The sequence below is a fragment of the Gymnoscopelus microlampas genome (assembly GCF_963454915.1).
Source record: "Gymnoscopelus microlampas genome assembly, chromosome: 8".
Lineage (NCBI taxonomy): Eukaryota > Metazoa > Chordata > Actinopteri > Myctophiformes > Myctophidae > Gymnoscopelus > Gymnoscopelus microlampas.
Genome location: NC_139945.1, coordinates 48,892,611 through 48,918,227, shown reverse-complemented (window position 1 = coordinate 48,918,227; position 25,617 = coordinate 48,892,611). Strand labels below are relative to the sequence as shown.

The 25,617-nt window shown below is 43.1% G+C and overlaps 1 protein-coding gene across 2 annotated transcripts in view; it reads left to right on the top strand.

Moving 5' to 3' along the window:
- Positions 1-21,919, top strand: part of bcas3 (BCAS3 microtubule associated cell migration factor) — a 346,365-nt gene extending 324,446 nt beyond the window's left edge. For both annotated transcript variants that reach the window (XM_084065509.1, XM_084065508.1), the window contains one exon: positions 19,573-21,919. In XM_084065509.1, coding sequence (XP_083921635.1) covers positions 19,573-19,721 — 149 coding nt within the window. In that variant the 3' untranslated portion in view covers positions 19,722-21,919. The remainder of the gene's footprint in view (positions 1-19,572) is intronic.
- The last annotated feature ends 3,698 nt before the right edge of the window (positions 21,920-25,617 follow it).

Below are 25,617 nucleotides of genomic sequence, written 5' to 3'. Positions count from 1 at the left end.
TCTGAGCGAGTGTGCACGTGTTTGTGTATGTGACTGTATATGAATGTGTCCACCACGCATACTGTATCTATGCCATGTGTGTTGTATGTACATACATGTGAGTGAGTGAATGTCTCCCCCAGGGTTAACCTGTACAGGGGCGCTCTTACACACACACACACACACACACACACACACACACACACACACACACACACACACACACACTATGTCATTGGTGCATGTGTAATGGAGAACCGGGTGAGTCCTGTTCTCCTCCTTGCCAAGCACTGTAGTCAAACACGAGTTTGCTTTCATACGCTGCCACTCTGACTTAGTGCATGTTCCAGGGAAAAGTGCAGAGACCTACGGAGCTGTGTGCATATGTGCACGTTTGCGCGTGTGCCCGTGTGTGTACTTGGGTGTGTGTTTTATTTGTGTGTGTGTATCACCACAGGGAGGCAGAGCTTGAGGTAATGTGCCGTTTGCTTCCCGAGTGCCATGCGTCGTCTTTTCTATCACCGTGTTTTCCTCGTTCACCAGTGAAACACATCGGGGACATGACACCATCACATTCAACACACACCTGTATTCTGAGCTAACATGCTAACTTAGAGCTGTGCACAGTCTCTCTCTCTCCCTCTTCCTCTCTCTCTCTCTCTCTCTCTCTCCCTCTCTCTCTCTCTCTCTCTCTCTCTCTCTCTCTCTCTCTCTCTCTCACACACACACACACACACACAAACACCACACATGTGATCAGCAGCAGTCTTACCTCAGTGTAGTGCAGAGCAGTGGTGGAAAGTAACTAAGTACATTTACTTAAGTACTGTACTTAAGTATAATTTTGAAGTATTTGTACTTTACTTGAGTATTTCCAATTTCCAATACTTTTACTTCTACTCCACTACATCTCAGAGGCAAATATTGTACTTTTACTCCACTACAATTATTTGAAAACGTTAGTTACTAGTTACTTTTCAGATATAAACTATGATATAATGAAACATACATTAACCACTTTAGCCCTATTTAATACATAGGCTATTTTTGTACCTTTACTCTTGATACTTTAAGTACATTTTGATGCCAATACTTTTGTACTTTTACTCAAGTAAATTTAGAATTCTGGACTTTTACTTGTAACAGAGTCTTTTTATATTGCAGTATTGGTACTTTTACTTAAGTAAAGAATTTGAGTACTTTTTCCACCACTGGTGCAGAGACAGATGACTGTGATGTGAGTGACAGCAGCATGACACTCAGCTGTCTGTCTGTCTGCCTGTCACAGTATATCAATCACATAGTTTCTTTATTGGCATGCATTTACAGTTGTGTGTGTGTGTGTGTGTGTGTGTGTGTGTGTGTGTGTGTGTGTGTGTGTGTGTGTGTGTGTGTGTGTGTGTGTGTGTGTGTGTGTGTGTGTGTGTGTGTGTGTGTGTGTGTGTGTGTGTGTGTGTGTGTGTGTGTGTGTGTGTGTGTGTGTGTGTGTGCGTGCGTGCGTGCATGCGTGCGTGCCCGTGTATGCCTTCATTCTAACACCAAAAGTCCCTCGTAAAGGAGAGCACAACCCTTCTATTCCATCTTGTCAGTGTATCAAGAGCCATTTTAGTGTTAGGGTTTGAATCAGCGTTACAGAATATATGTTGTCCAAGGCAATGGTCCTGGTCCTCACAAGTCTAGTAAGACTAGATAAAGTGTGTATTAGTCTGTGTACATGACTGCGCTATAGGGGCTATGAGGGGACAGCTTTTGTCTAGGTGTTTGTGCATGCGTGTGGATGTGCACGCTCTTTTGTCTGTCAGTGTGTGTACATATATTTTGCCCTAGTGTGTCTCTTGGCATCAAAGGAACACAGAGAAAGGGGGGGGGGCTCTGTTCTCTACCTCACGCTGTGTTGTCCTACATAGGCGTTTGTTTGCTTTGTGAAGTGCTTACCCATGTAGAACCAGTCCAACGCGCTGCCATTTGGTTATGCTGTGTTGTCTTTTGCTGTGTCCATCCGTGCTTCAAGCACTTCTGGTGCCTACAGTATATGTGTAGAATATTACTTGCATAATGTGCAATATGCATATACTGTACATATTGACGCTGTCGGGCACAAATCTTGTATGAACAAAACCGTGGCCCAGGCTGCCAAGGACGTAATTGACGTAATTTAGTTTTTTTTTTGTGGGGGGGGGGGGGGGGGGGGGGGGTGTTGTTTTCTAAGTGTTTTTTAAAAAACAAGCCACATTCAAACAGCCATAGCTCTGGAATGGAGGCCAATATTTTTTTTCCGATTCTATCGGACCCCCGTGCGTGTAATGAGCCGATCTCCGTGAGGACGGCGGTCACGGAGAATATTCCCTGATTTTCCAAAGGTACAGTAAAATTCATCGGTTATTACTAGTTATTCATATTTTTCATTGGTTAATACCAACCTGCCGTCCGGGCGTAGTCAAAGATTTCTTTCAATATTTTTCAAAAATAGTGAAAATAGGAGACGTATAAGCTCACAGCGCATTGCATCGCGATGCGTTGTGGGCTTGTGCATCTGCTTTTTATGCTACTTTTGCAGCACGTGTCAGATATGGAGTTAGACATGTCATTAATTTCATGGCCTTGTGTTGTAAATTTGATGATGAGTCTTTCCAAACAGAGTGTTATATGTTGTCACTGTATGGAAGAAACCTTGTTTGGCCAAAAATGTAAAAAAATAGCAGATGTACAAGCAACACGACGCAACATATTGTGAGCTTGTAGATCGGCTATTTGTGCATGACATTGTCATACAACAAAGTATAAAATAGGGCATTTGTTAATGAAAAAGACATAAAAAGATGAAATATATAGATCCAAAATTTCTGCCTGACAGCGACAATATCATTTGCAGACAAACAGCCTCAATAGACAAATAGTTTCACTTCGCAGCTCAACTAATAAGAAATGAGATAAATAAGACCTTTATTGATACAACAAAACGGAGGAAAATTCAGGCAGCACAGCAGTTAAGATACAGTTACAGGACAAGACAAGACAAGTACTGTTGAATACAGCAGGGTAAGAACATCACGCCAGAATAACGGAACCAGAATATGGACTTTTCTCCTGTTTGCTTTATGTAGCCAACAACCAATTGGAGCATCACCCTTCATGTCGGTTGAACAGAACGCCATTTTGCAAAAGAATCAAGCCCCAGTGTGCAGGTCTTGCGTTTGGTCTATGATGCAGAAGACTTGTATACCTGAAGAGCAGACGGTAATATATCATGAAAGATTCAACATGAACATGCTTTCAGAATTCATCATTTGGTACCATCACAACCATTCCCTCTACCAGTCCTGGTGGCCTGTGTCCACCTCCTCTCTTGCACCACAAAAGCATTAATGCTCCATGGTGCTGCGGAGACAGAGGGGAGCATCCAGGGGGTGTGCTAAGCCCACGCTTTTCACAGTCCATCAGGATCATCTCCTGTCCCATGTTAATGAGCTTTCCCACTAATGTGGGTTGAATAGTTCAGCTGTATGGCTTTCTAAAGGTAGCTTTCCATCAAACAGACTACTACTTCAGACTGCAACAGACTGGTAGTCGGTTGGCAAAAGTTGGCATTTAGTTCAGCATAAGCAGTCGGCCGATGCGCACATTGTTGTGCTAATGTGTTTAGAACTGGCAGGCTGGACTGCCAGTGTTGCCAGGTCTGCTTATTACACGCGACTTTGGGCTTGTTTTCCTGCAAAGTCGCTGGTAAATAGGGATGTTCCCAGAGTTTTTTCTTCACTGACGTGCAGTGGTGTAAAGTGACTAAGTGCATTTACTCAAGTACTGTACTTAAGTACAATTTTGAGGTATTTTTACTTTACTGCAGTATTTCCAATTGTCTATACTTTTACTGCTCTACTCCACTACACCTCAGAGGCAAATATTGTACTTTTACTCCACTACAATTATTTGAACATTTTAGTTACTAGTTACTTTGCAGATATAAATCATTACATTATAAAACATACATTAACCACTTTAGCCATATTTTATACAGAGGCTATTTGAAAATAAATGTATTTATCGAAATGAACACCCAGAAGCAAAAGCAAAGCAAAGTTTGTTGTTTACCCAGGGTGTCGGACTAAGCACGAAGCTTGTTTCCAGCCGGACCCTGCATGGAAGCCTTGCTCAAGGGCTATTCAGCGGTGATTCATGATTGATGTGATGAATTGGGGAATCGAACTAGGGACCTTCCGGTATCAAGGCCGCCCCTCTAACCACTAGGCCACCGCTGCCACTGAAAATAGCCGTCTGAACTGAGCTGTACTTAAAAGTTAATATAGAATGGATCTTCAGACAATTGTGAGTGCAAACGTAGGCTTATTCTCTCTCTATCTCTATCTCTCTCGCTTGCTCGCTCTGAGAGACGGAGAGAGAGAGAAACAGTGAATGTAGGTTTTCATAGACTTGTCGCTGATTTCACTCACATAATCTGGCAACCTCGAAGGCAGCGTTGATCAAATCTTTACTCCTAGCTGTTTTCTATTCGACGGTTCTAATAGTCGGCGCAAGAACTGAACGGGTGCATTTCGCCTTTCCGACATGTCGCCTTTCCGACGTTAACGAACCCTATACCTAACCCTAACCGCACGCGGAAGCCACTAGTCGGAGTGGCGAGATGTCGAAATGGAAGGAGCAGTCCGAACTGAACATGTCGGGTTCCCCCGAGTCGGCCGAAAAGGTGCCAACAGACCACCCGACGGACGCCTAACCGACGGGGCGACGATATCCAGCGCTTCCCGACACCGAGTCGGCTCAAAACCTGTGCAGTGGAAAGCTACCTTAAGAACTCTTATGCTGTAGAACATCCATGCACAATACAGTAGATGTTCTCAATGGCGTGTTGATACACAGCCAGGCATAGGAACATGACACAGCATCTGAATTGTGTAAATATTTGATTTTGTTTAAATAAACCTTGTCATCTTTTAGAATGCCAGTTTGGGTTGATGTTTTAAGTGCTTTAGATTTGCTTTTACTGATCCAGTATACACTGGGCCTCACATACTGTGCCACAATGTAGGAACAGGGCTTTTATCTCCAGTTTGTTGAACCACAACACAATTGTGAAACTGTTGTAATGAGGCTGTCTTATCTGTGGATATGTATGCATGTCACTGACTCAATGCACTGTATTGTCAAATTACAAGACAAAGCCACAGAACTCTAGCTCAGTTGCTGACATAAGATGCAATTTGGTGGTCAATGTCAAGGAGGTAATGGACACTGAGGTCATCTTCCTCAGGCAGCCATTGAGCCACGTGGCTCGACGAGGCACACCTCTCGGTTGCTTTTGTTGCTCTCGGTTTGTTTGATGTGAAAGCCACCTGACCATGTGTTCACCACATGCATCTTGTGCTGAGAACATATAGAGACATTTGCACAATAATGAAACAGTTCATATTTAGTAGACAGATATGAGGACATTAGAGTCATTGTATGTATTGTATAGGATGTGGCTACAGACTTTGAATGCCGTCACTTGGAGGCCTGACTTTGTGCATATCTATTTTACAGTATATGCATAGTATACTGTATATCAAGGTACACCTAAAAGAGACATGCAGCATTTTTTGCATACCTTATTTCAATCTTGTGTGTTTACCTTGAATCACAGAGGTGCTGACTCACACAGACTCATCCGATCGTCAACGTGTTATCCAGCTAGATTGTTTGGTCCACTGCTTGCTCATCCTGCAAATTGGATTGACCTCACAGAACTAGAAAGGGATCATAGAAAATACATAGTTGGCATTGACTGGTTTGAAAAGTACTTGAGAATTGAGGTCCTTGGTCCTTATTGTAACAGCGACACCATACAGTACGATTCAGTGCTTTAAAATCAGTACACTTATTTAGCCAAAACGTCAATCTCAGGAATCCTGCACTATCGAGGTATTTATTTTACGTTTTTTATGTAAGGGATAAATCCATTGTTATGAATATAAATAAGTAAGCAACAGTTCATTCCCCTTCAGCCAATCAGCAGCTCATTTTCCCCTCCACCAGCCAATATGACGCAAGGGGACTTTTGAAGGGGCTATGCCGAAAATAGGTTGCTTTATTCGGATACATACTTGTCACTGCCCGCCCTGCCGGTTCTCTGAATTTTTATTTTTAAATAGGCTCTGTCATGATTAATTAACCACATATATGAAGTTAAACAACTAAATTCTATCAAAACGATATCTTAAAATTAAATTCCGTGCCTCAAAAAAGAAGTTTGAGAGCGTTTTAAAGTTTTAAAACCGAAACCAAAAATTGCTGGACACTCCGGACAGAAAAAATGGCGGCACGTTCCATTTTTGTCGGCTGCACTCGGTTCCATTCGGTTTCACTCGAACTCGCCACCTGATTGGCCAACCTTCACTGTCAATCACAGAATATTGAGCGAGGACGCTGATAGGACAGTTCACAGGGACAGGGACGCGCACGGACGCGCACGGATGCACATGCACTTCATTTCATTTACGCCCCGGACAGTCCCAGATACCCGGATGTCAAAACATAAATAGTAGGGAAAATACGGATTTCAGAAAGAGGACTGTGTTTCAATGCAGGAAAACACCCCAGCATCATTATATAGTGGCTGATAGAGGGGGAAAATGCAATATATATATTTAAATATTTTTTACATTTAGGCTTCAAGTTACCTAGAATCCCTTTAAAAATTATATATATATAATAATAAAAATAATGAATTTGCACAACCATAACCCGTCATCTCATTTTAAAAAGTGTGTATATATTAAAGTGTTTGCTAGCACAACATTGTTCAAAGGTTTCAAATCTCTGGTTTGGAAAACAAAGGTTTGCAAATTCCATTCCAGATTGATGCAGTGGGAGGTGGCATAGTAGTCACGTGTTGAGCATGACGTCCAACCAGCCACTCATTAAGCTTGGGAAAGCACCAGCTACATATCCATCTCCACCTTTTGGGACAAGGCAGTGATGCGTTGTTCTGAGAACTGTGGACGGCTAGGCAAGTAGTATCTTGGTCCTAAGGTTTGGTTTATTTCACGGAACCCAGGATTTTCGACCACATTGTAGGGTCGCATATCTTTGCATATACATCTGCCATTGAATGCAGTGATGCCCTTGGGGAGTTGTGGCTAAACTTCTGAGTAAAGATGTTGGTGAGGCTTGAGGCTTTTCTCGTGCCTCGTTCGTGCTATCAGAGACATTGTTGCATGACTCTTACAGGAGTTCTGAAACTGGCGCAAAAGTGCAAAAGAATTAAATAACCATCGTCAATTCTTGCATTGCAATCAGATTTTCTATCGATATTAGTTAGTTACACTAGAAGAATGTGTTTCTGTTTAGACACAGACACACACACAGGGGTGAAAATATGATTTCCTGGCATAGATAACAACAATGGATCTTAAGTTTTACCGGGATTCATCTGGTTAGTTTATTTCATTTCTTCCTCAATCTCCACTATACTATGTACTATGCACATACACAGTGAGTCTGTGAGTGTGCATTTCTGTACTGTTGGGGGTTGGAATACGATGTGAGAGTACTAATCAGAGCCAGCTGGGGCCAACGATGAGATTAAAGTTTAAAACACTAAAACAATCTGGATAAGTATAGCATCACTGTTGGTTACTGCCCCCATCCCACACTCTGAGCGAGAGAGAGAGGGCTGGCACAGACCCTCTGATTAAGAGCTGTTTTGTATTCTGTTTGATCCCACAGTGGCTCTGTCATTCTCCAGGGCCCTTTGCCCAGTATCATCCCAGTATAGTCCCACCACCACAACACACACCTCCCAACAACCTGCGAGTCAGGGTCCCTTTCCGTGACCGGATCGCTGTAACTTGGCGACGCCCCTAGTCACTGCGTCACATTCCACGTGGATAGCACTGCCCAGGCGCTGGCACTGCAAAACTACGCCTAAACCTAACCTTAATCCTAATAAATTAATTTGCGACCCATTTTAGATAATGTATGTGTAATTGTGTCGAGAATGGGATCCGACCTCACGAGGTTGGGACTGGAAGTCCAATGCTTATCTCATGCCACAGAGTCACATGGTGGTACAGGGTTTCAGGAGTTATTTACTACGGTCGGCTCATGTGAAAATAAAATGAATAAACGGTGCATTTATATAGCGCTTTTATTCAAAGCGCTTCACATAGATTGTGCATTACATTCACCCATTCACACACACACATTCATACACCGATGGCGGAGGAAACCATGCAAGGCACCAACCTGCTCATCGGGAGAAATAGTCCATATTCACATGGCGGCCATTTTGGAATTTAACATTGCGTTGCTGTGGCAACTGGGGTGGCGACTTAATGGCAATATGGCCGCCGTGTGAATATGGTCTATAGGCTCTATGCACAGCAGCCATATTGGGTATGAATTGGGCCCCTTCCTTACTTCCTTCACAGGTGTTACCAATGATACTAATTAAGGCTCTGTTCCATTTAGTGTGGCATAGTGGTTGTCTTATTTTCAAGGACCCCCATAACTCTGAGAGTGTACAAATGGAACCAAATGGACCCGTAAGGGGCCATTTGGGAACCAAAATGGAGTGTTTCTAGTGAGCCAACATGCACGATATCAGCACCCTGACCAGAATGAAACAGAGCCTTCATTAGTATCAAACACCTGTGAAGGAAGTAAGAAGAGGCCCAATTTCTTTCCAATATGGCTGCTGTGCATAGAGCCTATTAGGGGTTCAGCGTCTTGCTGTTCAAGGACACTTCGCTTACTTCGGACACTTCGACGCTAACTCTGGGGGAGCTCGGGATCGAACTTGGGATCGAACTGGGAACCTCACGGTTCCCATCCGGCCACTCTACCCCTGAGCCACTGCCGCCCATGTGAGAGGCAGTTCTGTGTGGTTAGAGACACGGCTCCGAGGCAAAGGGGGCGTTGCCAAGTTACAGCGATCCGACAGGAAAGTGGCGAAAGGGCCACAGGGCAAATCTGTATTCTAGTGCAGTGGTTCTCAAACGTTTTCATTGACCCCCAAATTGAGATTTATTAGCCCGCTGACCCCCATTTGAAAAGATATGCCAGGGACCCCCATAAGAGAAGATTTTTTACGGCTCTAGCAGTGATTCTCAACCATTTAAATTTCAAGGACACCCAGTTTGACATGCATTAGGCTACGGACCCCCATTTAATGGTATTTCTCTCGCTTGGACCCCAATTTATATTGTAAAATCAATCATAATTTAACTCTGAGAGTGTACAAATGGAACCAAATGGACCCGTTAGGGTCCATTTGGTTCCATTTGTACACTCTCAGAGTTACAGACCCTAACGGGTCCATTTGGTTCCATTTGTACACTCTCAGAGTTACAGACCCATAAGGGTCCATTTGGTTCCTATCCATCATTTAGCTCGGGACCCCCTAGAACCCCCTCAAGTACCCCTGGGGGTCCCCGCACCCCACTTTGAGAACCAATGTTCTAGTGTGTCTGTATGTATATGTGTGCGTGTGCTGTATCTACAGTGTATTTCATGCAACATACAGCATTAGATGTTTTTTACCACATAGTATAGTATGACATACAGTCACTTGCATTTAATAGATTACATACGTATAGAATTACTTTTCTTGAAAACATATTATAGTATATTTGCTTTTTTGTTTTTCTCAGCATAGGATACACAAAATAGTGTAGTATTATGACATATTTTTACCTACAAGGTCTTTTGACACATAATATATACACATAAATATAAGTTATAATAAATATATCTCTGCTGTCGGGCAGAAACTCCAACTCCAAAATGTAATTTTTTCAGGAAATGAAAAAAACAAAACAAAAAGTGGAGTTAGGAGGTTTTGTTCATCATTGATAAGAACAGCTGAATGGACCTCCAAGCTCACAATGAGGTTGGAGGTCAAAAGGGGGTGGAGCCTGGAGTCAGCAGAAAGTTTGGGGATCCAATAGCTGGTTTTGTCAGAAGCGCTTTTTGATAGTTTTCATTGGTTCAATATTTTTTTAACCAACACACAGACGTAAAGGGTGTTCAATAGCACTGATTTATGAAAAAAAATGAAAAGGCTCAAAAGATGGAGTTAGCTGGTTTCTGCCCGGCAGCAACGAATATTATATGCGGAGTTATAGTCAGGGAATATTATCAGAAAAAAATCCAATCTGGGAATAAATTCCTTACCAAGTAATGTGTTTTTAAAGGTAACACATCTCACAAAGATTGAAATTCAATGTCGCTAGGGGAATCTGTGACAGCTGCTGAAAGTTGGGGTACCCTTAACCTAATTTTTACAAAATGTAATTCTTGATTTATTGATTGATGTACTTTATTTAGTGAGATATGAGAAACAGTACATGGAAGTACAATTCACAATACAAGGTCTACTAAGCTGGAAAACTCAAAGCACTAAGCTTGTTTAAAATGAGATCCCCACGCACACAAATCATGATGACATATAAGAGACAGACAGATATACCCTACTATACAGAACGTCATACAATCAGCTCATAGGTTACTGGTATGAAAAATAAGAAATATGTACAAGAAGAAAAAAAAAGTTTGTGGAGGCGGGGGGGGGGGGGGGGGGGGGGTAGGTTAAGACTTTGACAGGGGCCAGTTTGGAATTGCAGCCTCCTGAAAGTGTTTTTTTAGGGCAGTTTTGAAAGTGAGTAGGGTTTTACACTCCTTTACTCCTTTTGGTAAGGCATTCCACAGTTTTTGTTGCATAGCATGAGAACAAGTTCATTCCCTTTGTTGTGCCAAATCTGGGTTGATCCGTGGAGCTGCCTCTGGTGTTGTGATCGTGGACTTCATTTACGTTTTTGAAATATTTTGACAGGGGTACAGGGGTATCCCAATGTTGTGGTGTATCTTGTAGACCAGGCTCATTGTAAGTTGCTGTACTCTGTCTTCAATCCTGAGCCATCCAATCCTAGCAAAATGAGCAGGGATTAGATGGGTTGTGTGTTTGAGGCCAAGAAGTAGCCTTACTAGTTTGTTTTGGGATGTTTGGAGCCTTATTTTTAAGGCCTTGGTGGTGTTTTGTTACCATGAGGAGCATGCATAATCGAAATTACCTTGTATGAGGGCCTGCCCCCTGCAAGAATCTTCAAGGTATTCTTTCTGACTAGAGAGGAAATCCTATACAAAAAGCGTGTTCTTTGGTTGACATTTTTGATAACTCTTTTGGCCATTTTATCACCGGAGTGCTATGCCTCCAAGATGGAACCCAGGGGCCTGTTCCTCAAAAGGTGAATAAACTAAGCCTGGACTTAAGCCAAATCCAGACTTGACAAAGTCGGGTCCATATAAGCCTCGTTTATTCCGTTCCTCGAAGCAAAGCCAGGCTGAAAAGGAGCGACTTTGTCGAGCTAGGCCTTGTCAAGCCAGGCTATGTCCAGCCAGGATAATGAAGCCAGGCTTCACGTATTTCTATAAAAGACCATGAAAGTCGATAGCAGAATCCTTGAACTTGACCAATCATGGAGTCCAAAACCAGAGCGGCGTTCCTCTCTGTGGCTGAACAGCAGCATTGCAGCAGCTCATGAAATCATACAAGGAAGTAAAATCTAAAATGTATTATAAGCGAGAACGCGACCGCAATAAATAGATCCAGGGAGAAAGCGTGGCAAAGTATTGCAAGCACACACAGAGTGTGTGTGTGTGTGTGTGTGTGTGTGTGTGTGTGTGTGTGTGTGTGTGTGTGTGTGTGTGTGTGTGTGTGTGTGTGTGTGTGTGTGTGTGCGCGCGCGACGGGACGGGACGGGACGGGACGCCGGGGGGGTTGACCGCGACTGGGGGCCGCGACGGGATGAGCGGGGGACAGGGGGACGGGATGAGCGGGGGACAGGGGGACGGGGGGGGGGGCGAGACACGCAATAACCCCACGTTTGCAAGACCACTTTGGTAGAGGTTTGGGTTGTGTATAGTTACCTTGCCATCATGATGTAACTCCAAAGGTGGACAAGAAATAAAAAATAATTTCTCCATTGACTAGAAATTGATAATTTAAAATATGCTCCTCATTGACTTACATTCAGTGAAAAAAAAATCTGTTATATATTATCAAACATCTAACAACAATATGAACTATAGTGTTAACAGAGTGACAATGACATCCCATGAGTCATTGTGAAACAATTATGATTCATGGTCACACACTATTTCAGTAATATAATTAATTTGATTATATCTGATTGTATTTATTTCATTTTATTTGAATGCAAGGTCATTAAATGAGTCCATATTCAAACACATGTGTTGAATTAACTGTGGAAAAACTTGAAGAACAAGGCACTGGATTAAGTAAACTTGGCTGTTAGCCTGCTCCTGACCAGGCTAACTTCACAGCTAAATTGCCATGGTAACTAAGGTAGGATTGCTTCAATTCTCTTTTGAGGAATCGGCTCATGGCTAAACTTAGCCCGGGTGAACTGGCTAAACTAATCTTCAAGCTAATTCAGCTTTTGAGGAACCGATTCAGCCCTAATCCTGGCTAAATTAAGCCAGGATAGGTGTTAAAGCCAGGCTTAAGCTTTAATTCTCTTTTGAGGAACAGGCCTCTGGTAGGTAATGTCCTTCTTTCTTGAGATAACATCATCACCGGCTTTGATATGTATATGATAATTCTTCTTTAAAGGTAGGGTAAGTGATATTTTTGGGTTAAAACAAAAAGTATTTTGTTAAAAGGTTAAAGCACTATATTCTGATAGTAATCATTGCTATAGAGTGTTTGTTCAGTAACAGAAGTCTCCCCATCTCTCCAGCTCTTTAATAAACAGAAAATGCATTTTCCGGTAGGTGTCAAAATCAGGAGAAAGTACCCATTTTAAAGCTTCATTTTTATAGTGTTCCAGTTCCAATTTTGCCTGCTCATTTCTTAGTGTCATCACTTCCAATTTCACTTGTTTAATCTATATCCTTATTGAATTCTCTATCCTGATTGGATAAAATTGGAAATGAAACTGAAACTGAAACGAAAATGCATTTTCTGTTTTATAAAGAGCTGGAGAGACAAGGAGACTCCTTTTACTGAACAAACACTCTATAGCAATGAGTACTATCAGAATATAGAGATATTTAACACTTATTTTAACCAAAGAAAATCACTTACCCTACCCTTAAGTAAGGGTTCAAACAAGGTTTTTTTATGATTCTTAATCTATTGCAAGCATTTGTTTTGAACCAAAACCACTCCTTGGCAGAAAATCCTCCAAGCCCTTTCCAGCTCATTGCATAGGCTATGCAATTTCTTTTCTTTTTTCAAAAATCCAATATGATGGTCATTTTTCAAGATGGCCGCCAAATCAACAAGTCATACCTATATTCTATATTTCTTGCACATTTTAGGAAACATTTCACCACTATACAGTAGCTACCTTGTTGTAGCCCAGGTCTCCCTTCTGAAAGAGATTATTAATCTCAGTGGGCAAGACCATGAGTTTTGGAGGGGTTTTAAACTGTTCTACCATGGGGTGGACGAGAGGAGAAATGGGGTTGGTATAATCCTAATCTGAGTTCCCAGAAGTTTTCGCCAGCTCTGGCGAGGAACTTCTGGGCCAGAGCCCTGGTATTTGTGGGCGGGATGTAAGTTACGCTCAGAATCTGAGCGGACACGCCTCTTACCGGTCTGAGAGCTGTGCAACTCGTCTAAAAAGTCCGACGAGAGGCAAACAGCAGTACACAACAATGGCGGCCGCAATTTCTCAAGGGGAAATTGCTTCCCGTCGCTCCTATTTACATGCAACACCCACTGCATGTGGATCCCGCCCCCTTTTCTTCATTGGCTGTTGATTTGAATCACAACGCAGTGGCCGCGCCCCTGCTGTCCAAGCTCCGACGCAGTGCCTCCCAGAGTATAATCCTAAAGGAAGAGTACATCAACAGGTCAAGTTGAAGAGAAGGTCAGACAGAGTGAAGACCATGCGCATATGTGTCCGATTAGCTCAGCTGGTAGAGCTGTCGCCTTCACACCACAAGGTCATGGGTTCAAACTCGGTCACCGCCCAACTACTCAGTGTATGCGTAGCACGGCTTGTGTTTGGTGTGTAGACAGAGAAAAATATCAAATGGTGGAAGATGAATAATCAACAATCCTGTCTGGAGCTCAGGGAAGAGGTAAGAAAGGCAGCCAGAAAGATGAAGAAAGTAGGCAGGAGTATAAGGGAGATGATGGGTAAGGCGAAGAGAAGAGTGGCTAGGGCTAGGTCAATAGGTTGAGACGTTGGACACTAAGAAGTGAGAAAATAGGGAGGGAGTAGCTCAGCTGGTAGAGCTCTCGCCATCACACCACAAGGTCATGGGTTCAAACTCGGGCAACTCGGGAACATTTTTAACACAAATCTTTGCTTCTGGGGGTCCCTGGCACAACATATTTTCAGATGGGGGTCCGCGCCAAATATTTATCAATTTGGGGGTCCTTGACATGAAAACGTTTGAGAACCACTGCTTTATGCCAGTAGACATCAGGCTCCATCAGACAATCAATCCTGACCCCCATATTACAACTTAAGACCTGCACAGTCTGTTCCTCACATAGACTTATGACTGCTGACTCGGAGGTACCGAGACTAGGGCGGAAGATTCTGTCTCCATAGGGACATGACTCGGACGGCGCTGAGTCGGCTCAAGGTGACTTCGCAACGCTCGGCACGGCAACGCGCTCGCCTAAGCTCGCTTAAATGAATAAATAAATCATCTCGGCAACACCGACATTTCACTGATTGTACCTGTGTGAGTGACAAGAGTCATTCCCAAATTGCCCTCCTTAGTACTGTCATGTGCCTGTTCCCACGTTAGATGAATGTTATAGGTGCAGAACTTAATGCTCACGCAAGAGGTGTCTATAAGCACGCAAGACTAGGCATTTGGGGATGATAAAATATGTGTTTGGGACGAACAGAAACAATAAATATCCATCTGCAGGCTGGCAGACCGGCTAATTTAATTTAACTCTGCTCCGGTTGCAGATCTCTCGCTCTCTCTCTCACTTTGTCTATCTTTCTCCCTCTCTGTCTGTCTCCTTGACCCAACCTCACCATCACACACACGCCTCCCCCATGTCTCCGCCAGCACTCATGCAAAAGCTTTTTAACTAGTGAATCTAACATCTCTTACGTAAGCACTGTCATAACGCACTGACGCTTTTCATTCACACCAACGTGGCGGGATAACAACGCAGGTAATCTGACAAGGGAGGGAGATGTGAGATTAATGGTACGGGACGCTCAAATTAAATATTCCAGCGATAGGCATTTCATGCGAGTGGGAAAGGGGTTTACTGCGTTACAACATGACAAATCATGTTTGTGAAAGAGAGAGAGAGAGAGTGTGTGTGTGTGTGTGTGTGTGTGTGTGTGTGTGTGTGTGTGTGTGTGTGTGTGTGTGTGAGAGAGAGAGTGTGAGTGTGCGTGTAAGAGGATTATGGTCTGTTCACAGCTGAGGGTGCAGCCTGGGCCATTTCTGGACATTTCCACTGTACACAGGATTGACCGATAAGGCTTTACTCTGCACTGTGTTATTGCATATTACCACCAAGCTTAACTCTATCCCTGCCAGTTTGTGACAACACTTCTGAAAATAGCTCAATCTGCCTTAGGGCCCCTGGCCCCAGCTACAACACCAGGATCCTTTATCTCCACCTGTAGCCCCTATTCTCGGTCGGAGATAACTCTTTTGACTGTGCATTGTCTTGCTGAAGTGGCGATCCATCAGTGTCCTCTCTGAACAGAGTTCCGTCTCACTGGATTTTTATTGGTTGGAGTCGACACTGTCTCCATCACTGTGCTGCTGGCCTCCGTCCAACACCGCGCTGTCTCCACGCCACCCTGAATGAAAACATAAATGATCATATTACTTTACACGCTGACATCACTCCCACAGGAACAGATCCCCAACATTAGTGTGCAGGGGATTGTGTCGGGGGCGTGAGAGGTTAAGACTTGCTGAATGGCTACGAGGCGTCGCACAATGAGGTGGATTAGGCAACACTCGAGGGGCCTTTAGAGCTTTAGCCAGGGTGTTCAGCGGCTTCCAGTGTCTACAATAACACCACATGCTGCAGCTCCGGCCTGTCTGAGCTAGCAGCTAGCTAAAACCTTGGCAGGTCTGTTTTAAAGTCATGCTATACTAATTTATGTGTACTATGAAATAATGTCATTCTGTGAAGTCATCTTCTCAGGGACATGACACACCAACATTTCCCTGATTGTACCTGTATGGGTTAGTGACACATAAACCCCTCTTAATTCTCTATTCTTTTTGATTCATCTGAAATTTAGCAGTGTCCGGGTGCTGAGATTGATATTAGATCGAGATTAGATTTTATGGAGGTGAATTTGTGAAAGTTGCATTGTAGTTGATAATCTACACATGTAAAACATATGTGATATAACTCTAAGTTGCACCAACTTTATAGATTGTGAATGTCTATCTAGAGACAAGCCTACTGTAAATTGGCCATCGTCTTGTGTTACCTAAATAGTTCTCATAGTGAAAATCATTACGAGAATGTGAAACTTATAGGTTAAACTTGTCTTTATGGACTTTTTCTTCATCGAACAAGCCATCATACATTACAGGAACCATGTATTGTGTGTAAAAAATATTTTGATGATGATGAACAACACCGATTTGTGTCCCTCCCTGGGTCCCTCTTACGCCCATACTGTATATGGGCATTTTGGTCGGATCAGCGTTGCGACGTAGGCACCCTAACCTATAGTATATATATTTTCTTTTTTTGAACATGTCGCATGACTTTTCTTGTCTTTATGTCTTGTTATGTCTATATATATTCTACAAATCCGTGTGTGTGTGTGTGTGTGTGTGTGTGTGTGTGTGTGTGTGTGTGTGTGTGTGTGTGTGTGTGTGTGTGTGTGAGAGAGAGTGAGTGTCAATATAAATTGCACACATCTCTTTGAGCGTATGTATGTGTGTGATGGTCTGTACGGGTACTGACGTCATAGCACTGACATCATAGATAGATTACCGATGTCATATATCGGGACAGCATATTATGAGCTAACATTGGGGAGGGAGGCAAAACATAATCTCATATTTCGATCAGGCTGGGAAAATGACATAATTACAGACGAATGACACCCAAACAGATATGCCATTCATTAGAAGCCATGTGTATCAGTGTACATAAAAGAGTGTTTATGACAGAAGGAGAATGTATCAATAATAGATTATTATGGAACTGTGTGTCAACCCTGCCCTCACCACCACTCACCCATTTGGATTACTGCAGTGCCAGCTCAACTGTGCCAGAGTTTCTGCCTCCATGTAGTGTAGGGAATTAAAAACCGTGACGGCAGGGGGTGAGAGGGAGGGATATAACACTTTGCGTGTTAGCCAGGATAATGGTTTGGCTGTATTAGGTTGCCTGGACTCATGTCAGAAGCTGCGGTTTTCCCTCATGGCTACTGTGTCAGGGGGATGCTGGAAAGCACAGATATTAAACACAAATGAAATCCCCTCCAGGCATCAGAGATGCACTGTAACTTGCCTATAACCTACTGTGATTTGCCTAACTCAGACAACGCAATGCGGACCTGCCTATGTGAAAGCAACATGGGTCTTGACTGAGGAATAGTGTGTGTGTGTGTGTGTGTGTGTGTGTGTGTGTGTGTGTGTGTGTGTGTGTGTGTGTGAGGAGGAAACGTTGTCATTGAACATTTCTCCAGAAACGTTCGATGACAACGTTTCTGGACCGCAAAAACGTTACATTTTCACATTTTCGTTGCATATCAACGTTTTGGTTTAAGTTTAGGGTTTAGGTTTAGGTGTTCGTTAGTATGCAACGTAAAATCGACGATTGACCCTACATGGTTCTCATCTGCGCACCACGTTCACATGCGTTTTTGGGATGAAAAATGTTATCACCGTACGTTTCTGCAAAACTTACTGTCACGTTTTCTCTGGCAACCAGGCTGGTGTGTGAAAGAGTGTGTGTGTGTGTGTGTGTGTGTACAGCAACACACACACAGAAGGGGAATGAATGCATGACACAGCTCTGCCGATACCGCTGTGAAAGAGCGAGCGTGTGCACATGATGTGGAGGGATGTCACACATACCTGCGTATAAATGCATTACCACATCACCCTATCCGGTTGTCCGTGACATGTCATACTTGGTGCCGGATGTGCATGCAGGGGCGTCGCCCGCTGCAGTGTGCGGAGCAGACGGCAGCGCTAGATGAAGCACAGGCCCCGTGACGGGGTCGTCTCTCTCCATCTGACGCGCCTCACCGTGCACCACATGCATCACTGTTCTAATACCCTGCTGCCACCACAGCGCATGCCATTCCCCTGCATATATGGACGGATATGTTTTACAGCATGTAATAATAGTAATGGGTTCCGTATGGAGAGTTCCGCATTAGAGGCTCGTCAGTTCCTCCGTTGAAGGATGCCGTTCCTGAGGGGCCGTCGAGTGCCGTGGCATGTCGGAGAAACGCTATACGTCAGCCGTAGCATGTCCGGGGGGGCTGGGGGGGGGGGGGGGGGGGGGGGGTCTGACTGAAGAGGCCACTTCATAACTGTACTCCCGGGTTTCCAGAAGTTGGCCTGCTTCCTGTTCAGTTTCCCATAACAAATACAGTGTAACACCTTCATATGTGTTTGCGGCTCAGATCGGTTGCAGAGCCAGTCTCTAAAAATCTTTTTCAGTATAAAACAACCATTTCTCTTGTAGGGAGTTAAAAACCGTGAGGGCAGGGGGTGAGCGGGAGGGATATAACACTTTACGTGTTAGCCAGGATAATGGTTTTATCCTGGCATGGTTACTTTTTGGGGGCATTGGCACTCACAAGTAGTAATACTCCACCAGGGAAAGGTCTCTAGAGTTATTAGAAATACCATACTAGAGTTGTTTCACACACACACACACACACTAGCTGTGTTACGCGTAGGGTAAAAACGGTGGATTCGTCAACACTCATTAGAATGTCTCTCAGCCAATCACAATACACGGTCAGACACACATGATGTATAATGCATTGGTTCTCAGGGGTTCTCAAAGTGGGGTCCGGGGACCCCTAGGGGTCCTTGGGGGGGTACCAGGGGGTCCCCAGCTAAATGAGTTAATATAGCATCACGATTATTTGAACCCATTAATACCTGGAACGCGTCTGTGTCACTTTAAGATTTATTTGGCTATTGAAAAATAGCAGATATACAAGCTCATAGCGTGGCACCGAGTGCCGCGCTATGAGCTTGTAGATCTGCTATTTTTGAAAAATCTTGAAAAAAAATGTTTTAGATTTTTTACAAAAAACTGTTAGCATTTAGAAATGTTTTATGAATCGCCTCAGGTCTTAATGGGTTAACCACTTTAACCATATGATATTTTATACTCACGAGTGCCGCGTTATGAGCTTGTAGAGTTGCTATTTTTGAAAAATCCCTGGCACATAATAGTTTTGAGATGGTTGGGTCAAATATATATCATTTTGGGGGTCCTTGACATGAAAACGTTTGAGAACCACTGGTATAATGTACATTTTTGTCCCCCCCCCCCCCCCCCCCCAAACACAGATACTATGTTCCTCTGACACTGTTTTGTCTGTCTGTCCCTACGTCGTATGTCTGTTTCTCCAGAGCTCCAGAGGGAGGGAAGCATCGAGACACTCAGCAACAGCTCGGGTTCCACGAGTGGCAGCATCCCGCGCAACTTCGAGGGCTACCGCTCCCCCCTGCCCACCAACGAGAGCCAGCCTCTCAGCCTGTTCCCCTCTGCCTTCCCCTAGAACACCGGTTCTCAACCTGGGGTCGGGACCCCCGGGGGGGGGGTCCCCCCCACATGATGTTGGGGGGGGTCCCCAGATGACAGTGAAGTGACAATTTAAGGACTTGTAAGACCTTTTTAATACCTCAACAAAAAGAAAAAGAAATACCATACTAGATGCAGTCATCAAAAGTAGTCAACAAACCATACTATAAAAACTGGTCAAACATTGGCCAAATTCTCAAACGATATAAGAAATAGGCAAAGATTCTACAAGCTCACAACACCTCGCAACGCTCTACGATCTACAAGCGTTGTGAGCTTGTAGATCTGCTACAAGCTCATATTGTTAAAAAAAAAGTTTCACAATATTTATCTGTGGAACCGAGTCAAACAAAATGCAATACCCCAACTCCTACAATTCCAAGTGCTTGTCAGGGTGGGGGGATCCCAGTTCAAATATGATTATTTTGGGGGGTCGCGGTCCGTTAAGGTTGAGAACCACCGCCCTAGAAGACGACGACCCCCCCCCCCCCCCCCCCCCCACACACACACACACACACACACACACACACAAAATACCACACCTCCTCTCCCACCTCCCGTTCCTGACTGCCTCCACCAGCGAATTGTCTCTAGGGATATTAGAAAGAACATACTAGAGTCTTGTGTGTAGGACGTTATTTCTATGCACTACGTTTGCCGTATACCTGAATGATGATGATGTTTTAATCCCATCCTCATCGTGGGCATTGAATCTCTCCAGGTGGGACAGTTGGCTTTTTGGCTAAAATGACGGGTTAAAATCCCTGCTACCATGTCAGAGTGTCCTTGAGCAGGGCACTTGAACCCATCGCCCTGCTCACACGTTTTAAGTGGTGTGGATGATAGTAAAAATGTAAACGTGCGTGAATGCTGAAGGTGAGTATGCACGGGTCCATTCGGTTCCATATGTATACTCTCTGAGTTACATTTAGAACCCCCTCAAGGAACCCTGAGAGTCCGTGGACCGCACTTTGAGAAACACTGACCTGGTCCCAACCAGACTCTTCCCGGCGCCCCATCATCTCAGCGCGTTGGTACCGTGACCTGGATCTGTGGTGTGCTGAGAACCAGCAGCGCTCCCTCGGACGAAGATTCTGAGGTCATCCTCTGACCTCTGGTTACTGTGGATGATGTTGGTTGTCTGCTATACCACCTTTGTGTGTGCGTGTGCGCGCGCGTGCGTGCGTGTGCGCGTGCGTGTGCGCGTGTGCGTGTGTGTGATGCTTGCTTGCAGTGTGGCAGTAACTGTGTATTCCATTCAGCGACGGGTAGTCGTACTGTATGTATGAAACCATTGTAATGGGGTCTAATAGTTTTCTCATTGTTTTCTTGGCCTTTTGATTTTCCTGTCTTAACTGATAACTGAAGACACACTAATGAAATGTCATTACTAATTAACTCTTGAATATTTGTCCACTGTCATTTCAGCGTTTCCCAAAGTAAGACGTGTTCCATTTAGTAGCTTTTACAAATGTTACATTTTAATTGGTCTGAGTAATAGATAGTTGCTAGTTGGTGATGTATTGCAGCCATTACGCTGCAATGTGTAGATTAACAACTCTTAACCAAAATTGTCTTTCCATCAATAATTATAAATTCCATCGATCTCTCTCCCCCTCTCAGTTTATTCCCTTATGGGATTTTATGAATTTGTCATTCTTGCTTTGATTATATGAATGCCAGAGTTGAGCTGTTAATCTATTTGCCTGTTTGTCTAATAAACACACTATATTTGTCAGCTTTCTTTTCCAAGCTAAACTTGACCAGAATGTCTGACCTGGTGGAAAGTTAAATGCACTATGAACAATAAACAAAAAGAGACACCTTAGATTGCCAAAATAATAATAGAAAAGACGGGTTCTAAATATTTTCACACTGACAAAGACTCAGTGTTTATCTAAACTATAATTGTAAAATATATATATATGAATCTTACAATCCTCTATCTCTGGCAGACAGCCTCTGTATTGATGCATGTGTTGAAAAGAGCCCGTCACGGCTTTGGTCACTGAATGACTGAACAGGAGAGAATAAATCTCTCCCTCCTTATTTAGAACACATGCTTGTTATTGTTTGTAATATTTGTTTTGTAAAATACTGAGCTGTTCTTACCCTCTGCTCAAGCAAGTGTAATAATAAGACTTGAGGAAATAAAATTGCCTATAGTATACCTGTTGCAAGTTTGTCTGGATTTCTTTTTAATTGTCTCCACCAGGCCGAAGGCCGGAAGTACTGACATGATACTGACGGGATACTGACACAATACTGACGAGATACTGACCATGATATTGACCATGATACTGACCATTATACTGACATGATACTGACAAGATAGGGTTATGGGGGGCAGAGGGTTCAGAAGGACTGTGAATTTCATTTTATGAATTCAAAGTGAAATTCACATTTTCGGGGTCCGGCCCACTGTCTATTTCTAGTTGTCTAGTGTGTGCAGAGATGGGCGAAAATACCTCAAAAACTATTTTGATCCAAATGACAAATACTGGGTCAAAGAATTTATCACAATACAAATACAAAATACTGGTCTGAGAAATGTATTTGAGATACAAATAATGTATTTTGTATTTTGAAAATATATATTTTTTAAACTGATGCAATGATTTGTCAATACATAGATCACCAAATATTAAATGAATTGATTATGTCAGAATTGATTATACAAGCAGAATGTTTTTCATGGTGTTTGGAGCAGGCAGACACATGTTTACCACTGTGTCTGAGAGTGCAGGCCACAGTAACCTTGTTATTGTCGAAAGCTAGACAAGAAATATAGCATGAGACTGAATGCCCATTCAGAGCTGCCTCTGCGTCTGTACTTCACAGACACCAGGATACTGACCATAATACTGACACCAGGATACTGACACAAGGATACTGACACCAGGATACTGACTCCAGGATACTGACTCCAGGATACTGACACCAGGATACTGACCAGGAATTCACACAAGAAGTTAAGAGCATGAGCCATGGTGGTCCAGTGGTTAGATTAATGCCCTGCAAATCAACTGTTGCGAGTTCAAATCTCAGACTTGGTTAAAAAAAGGATGATTTTTTCCCCCAAAAATTTGAGCCTGGCTCTAATCTCTATGCTATTTCACTGAAGAGCATGCAGTAGAACTAGATGAATATGAACCACAGTGGTACAGTGGTAAAATACATTTAGAGTTTAAAACTCAGACTGTGAACTCTCTTGGTTAAAAAAAAAAAGTATCAGTTTCTTTGAAGTTTGTGCCCTCTCCTACCAAAATCACAGGAAAAATCTATTTTAAAAAAAAATCTCTTTGATATGTACATTTCTTAATCTCCTCCCTCTCCTACCAGGGCTAAAAGAGAGCATGAGGAGGGAGGTGGACTGCCAAAATGCCCTTACAAAGACCAAAAATAAATATTTACCAGGACTAAGATTCAAACCACAACCTTCAGCTTGTGAAACCTCACCTTTTCAATTCAATTCAATTCAAAGGAGCTTTATTGACATCTGGCAATGTAAACATATATTTAGTTATATATTAGTAAGTATGTTAGTTAGTTATATATTAGTATTAGTAAGTATATAGAAAAACAAGTTAACCGAAACGAAAATTACCAATCGACTCTAAATTGCCTGAAACGTACTCCTAACAGTTTTTTTGGGGGGACGATTTTGGCCTCCACACTTAGTGATTTTTTCGGATTTAACTTTCGTTTCTGTAAAATAAATTTTACCGAAACGAAAATAACCAATCAACTCTAAATTGCCTGAAACTAAAATCCTAACAGGTTTTTGGGGGGAGTATTTTGGCCTCCACACTTAGTGATTTTTTCGGATCTAACTTTCGTTTCGGTAGTGACAAACTTTCGTTTCGGTAGTGACACAATGGTGAAAAAATAAATTTACTAAGTCCAGAGCTCGATGAATGTTAGGGACCAAAAAAAGTCACTACAAAGTACTACCAATCAACTCTAAATTGCCTGAAACGTACTCCTAACAGGTTTTTGGGGGGACGATTTTGGCCTCCACACTTAGTGATTTTTTCGGATTTAACTTTCGTTTCGGTGGTGACCAACTTTCGTTTCGGTAGTTTGATTACAAAATGTAAGTTGTGTAAAAAATAATCTGACTATACTAAGTTGTTATTTGTTTGTTTAAGTCAGGCTATACTCTACTCAGAGTCATAAGTTTACAAAATGTACTAAAGTACAGTGAACGTCTGTGCGGTTTGTCTTCATCACTGAAAATAACGTACATGTAAACTGATATAAAACTGCTTTCATGTGCAGTTGGGGTGAAGAAACACAACCATTTCACTCCTAATAATACCTATTTGATTTGACATCCTGACTTACTGCTGTAGCTGAGGCTTGAACCTGTTACCTGCGGCTCACTAGTCAGTGACTCTATCCATTCACCTACAGCTGTTTCCTTGGAATCTGTGGTTCTGAAACGTTTTGTTGTCAACCCCCCAAATTGACATGTATTTGGGCAGTGGACCCCAATGTGAAAAGATGTAGTGTCAGGGCCCCCATTAAAAAGATTTATATTTATGCTGTAACACATTTTTTAAAAGTTATTTGTCTTGTTTGTTGTTCAAGTCAATGCACCAGGAAGGCTGTACTTGTCAGCCATCTGTTAGCTCAATGGGTTGAGACGCAGTATTCATGATCCAGAGGCCATGAGTTCAAATCCCATTGATGTCTTTCCTATGATTCTTTCCTTTGCAGACTGGCTTCCAGAAGATCAACTGAAAACTACCAAGAAGGCTATATTTGTCATCCAACTGTTAGCTCAATGGGTTGAGACGCAGTATACATGATCCAGAGGCCATGAGTTCAAATCCCGTTGATGTCTTTCCTATGATTCTTTCCTTTGCAGACTAGCTTCCAGAAGATCAACTGAAAACTACCAGGAAGGCTGTACTTGTCAGCCATCTGTTAGCTCAATGGGTTGAGACGCAGTATTCATGATCCAGAGGCCATGAGTTCAAATCCCATTGATGTCTTTCCTATGATTCTTTCCTTTGCAGACTGGCTTCCAGGAGATCAACTGAAAACTACCAGGAAGGCTGTACTTGTCAGCCATCTGTTAGCTCAATGGGTTGAGACGCAGTATACATGATCCAGAGGCCATGAGTTCAAATCCCACTGGTGTCTTTACTGTGACGCTTTCCTTTGCAGACTAACTTCTAGAAAAACAAGTTAAAACCACCAGGAAACCTGTAACTCTCAGCCAACAGCTTAGCTCAACTGGTAGAGCGTCTGTCCAATAACATGACTTGACTTGACTTGAGTGGGTTCGATTCCCACTCGAGTCAAGTGTCCCCGGTATCTTGGGGCAACGGATAAATTGACTGATATCCTTAGTGATGCTTCCCTTTGCAGACTAACTTCTAGAAAACAAGTTAAAACCACCAGAAAACCTGTAACTCTCAGCCAACAGCATAGCTTGACTGGTAGAGCGTCTGTCCAATAACATGACTTGACTTGAGTGGGTTCGATTCCCACTCGAGTCAAGTGTCCCAGGTAACTTGGGGCAACGGATAAATTGACTGATATCCGTAGAATAACATGTAGGAGTGTGCTGGTTCAAATCCAGTACAACCCAGGACCGAGTGGTCCTGGGTTCGATTCCCACTAACGTCAAGTCCCCGGTAAATTGGGGCAGCGGATAAATTGACTGACCGCTCGGTAACATGACTTGACTTGACTTGAGTGGGTTCGATTCCCACTCGAGTCAAGGGTTGTACTGGATTTGAACCAGCACACTCCTACAAGTTATTCTACGGATTTACCGGGGACTGATATTCTACGGATATCAGTCAATTTATCCGTTGCCCCAAGTTACCTGGGACACTTGACTCGAGTGGCAATCGAAC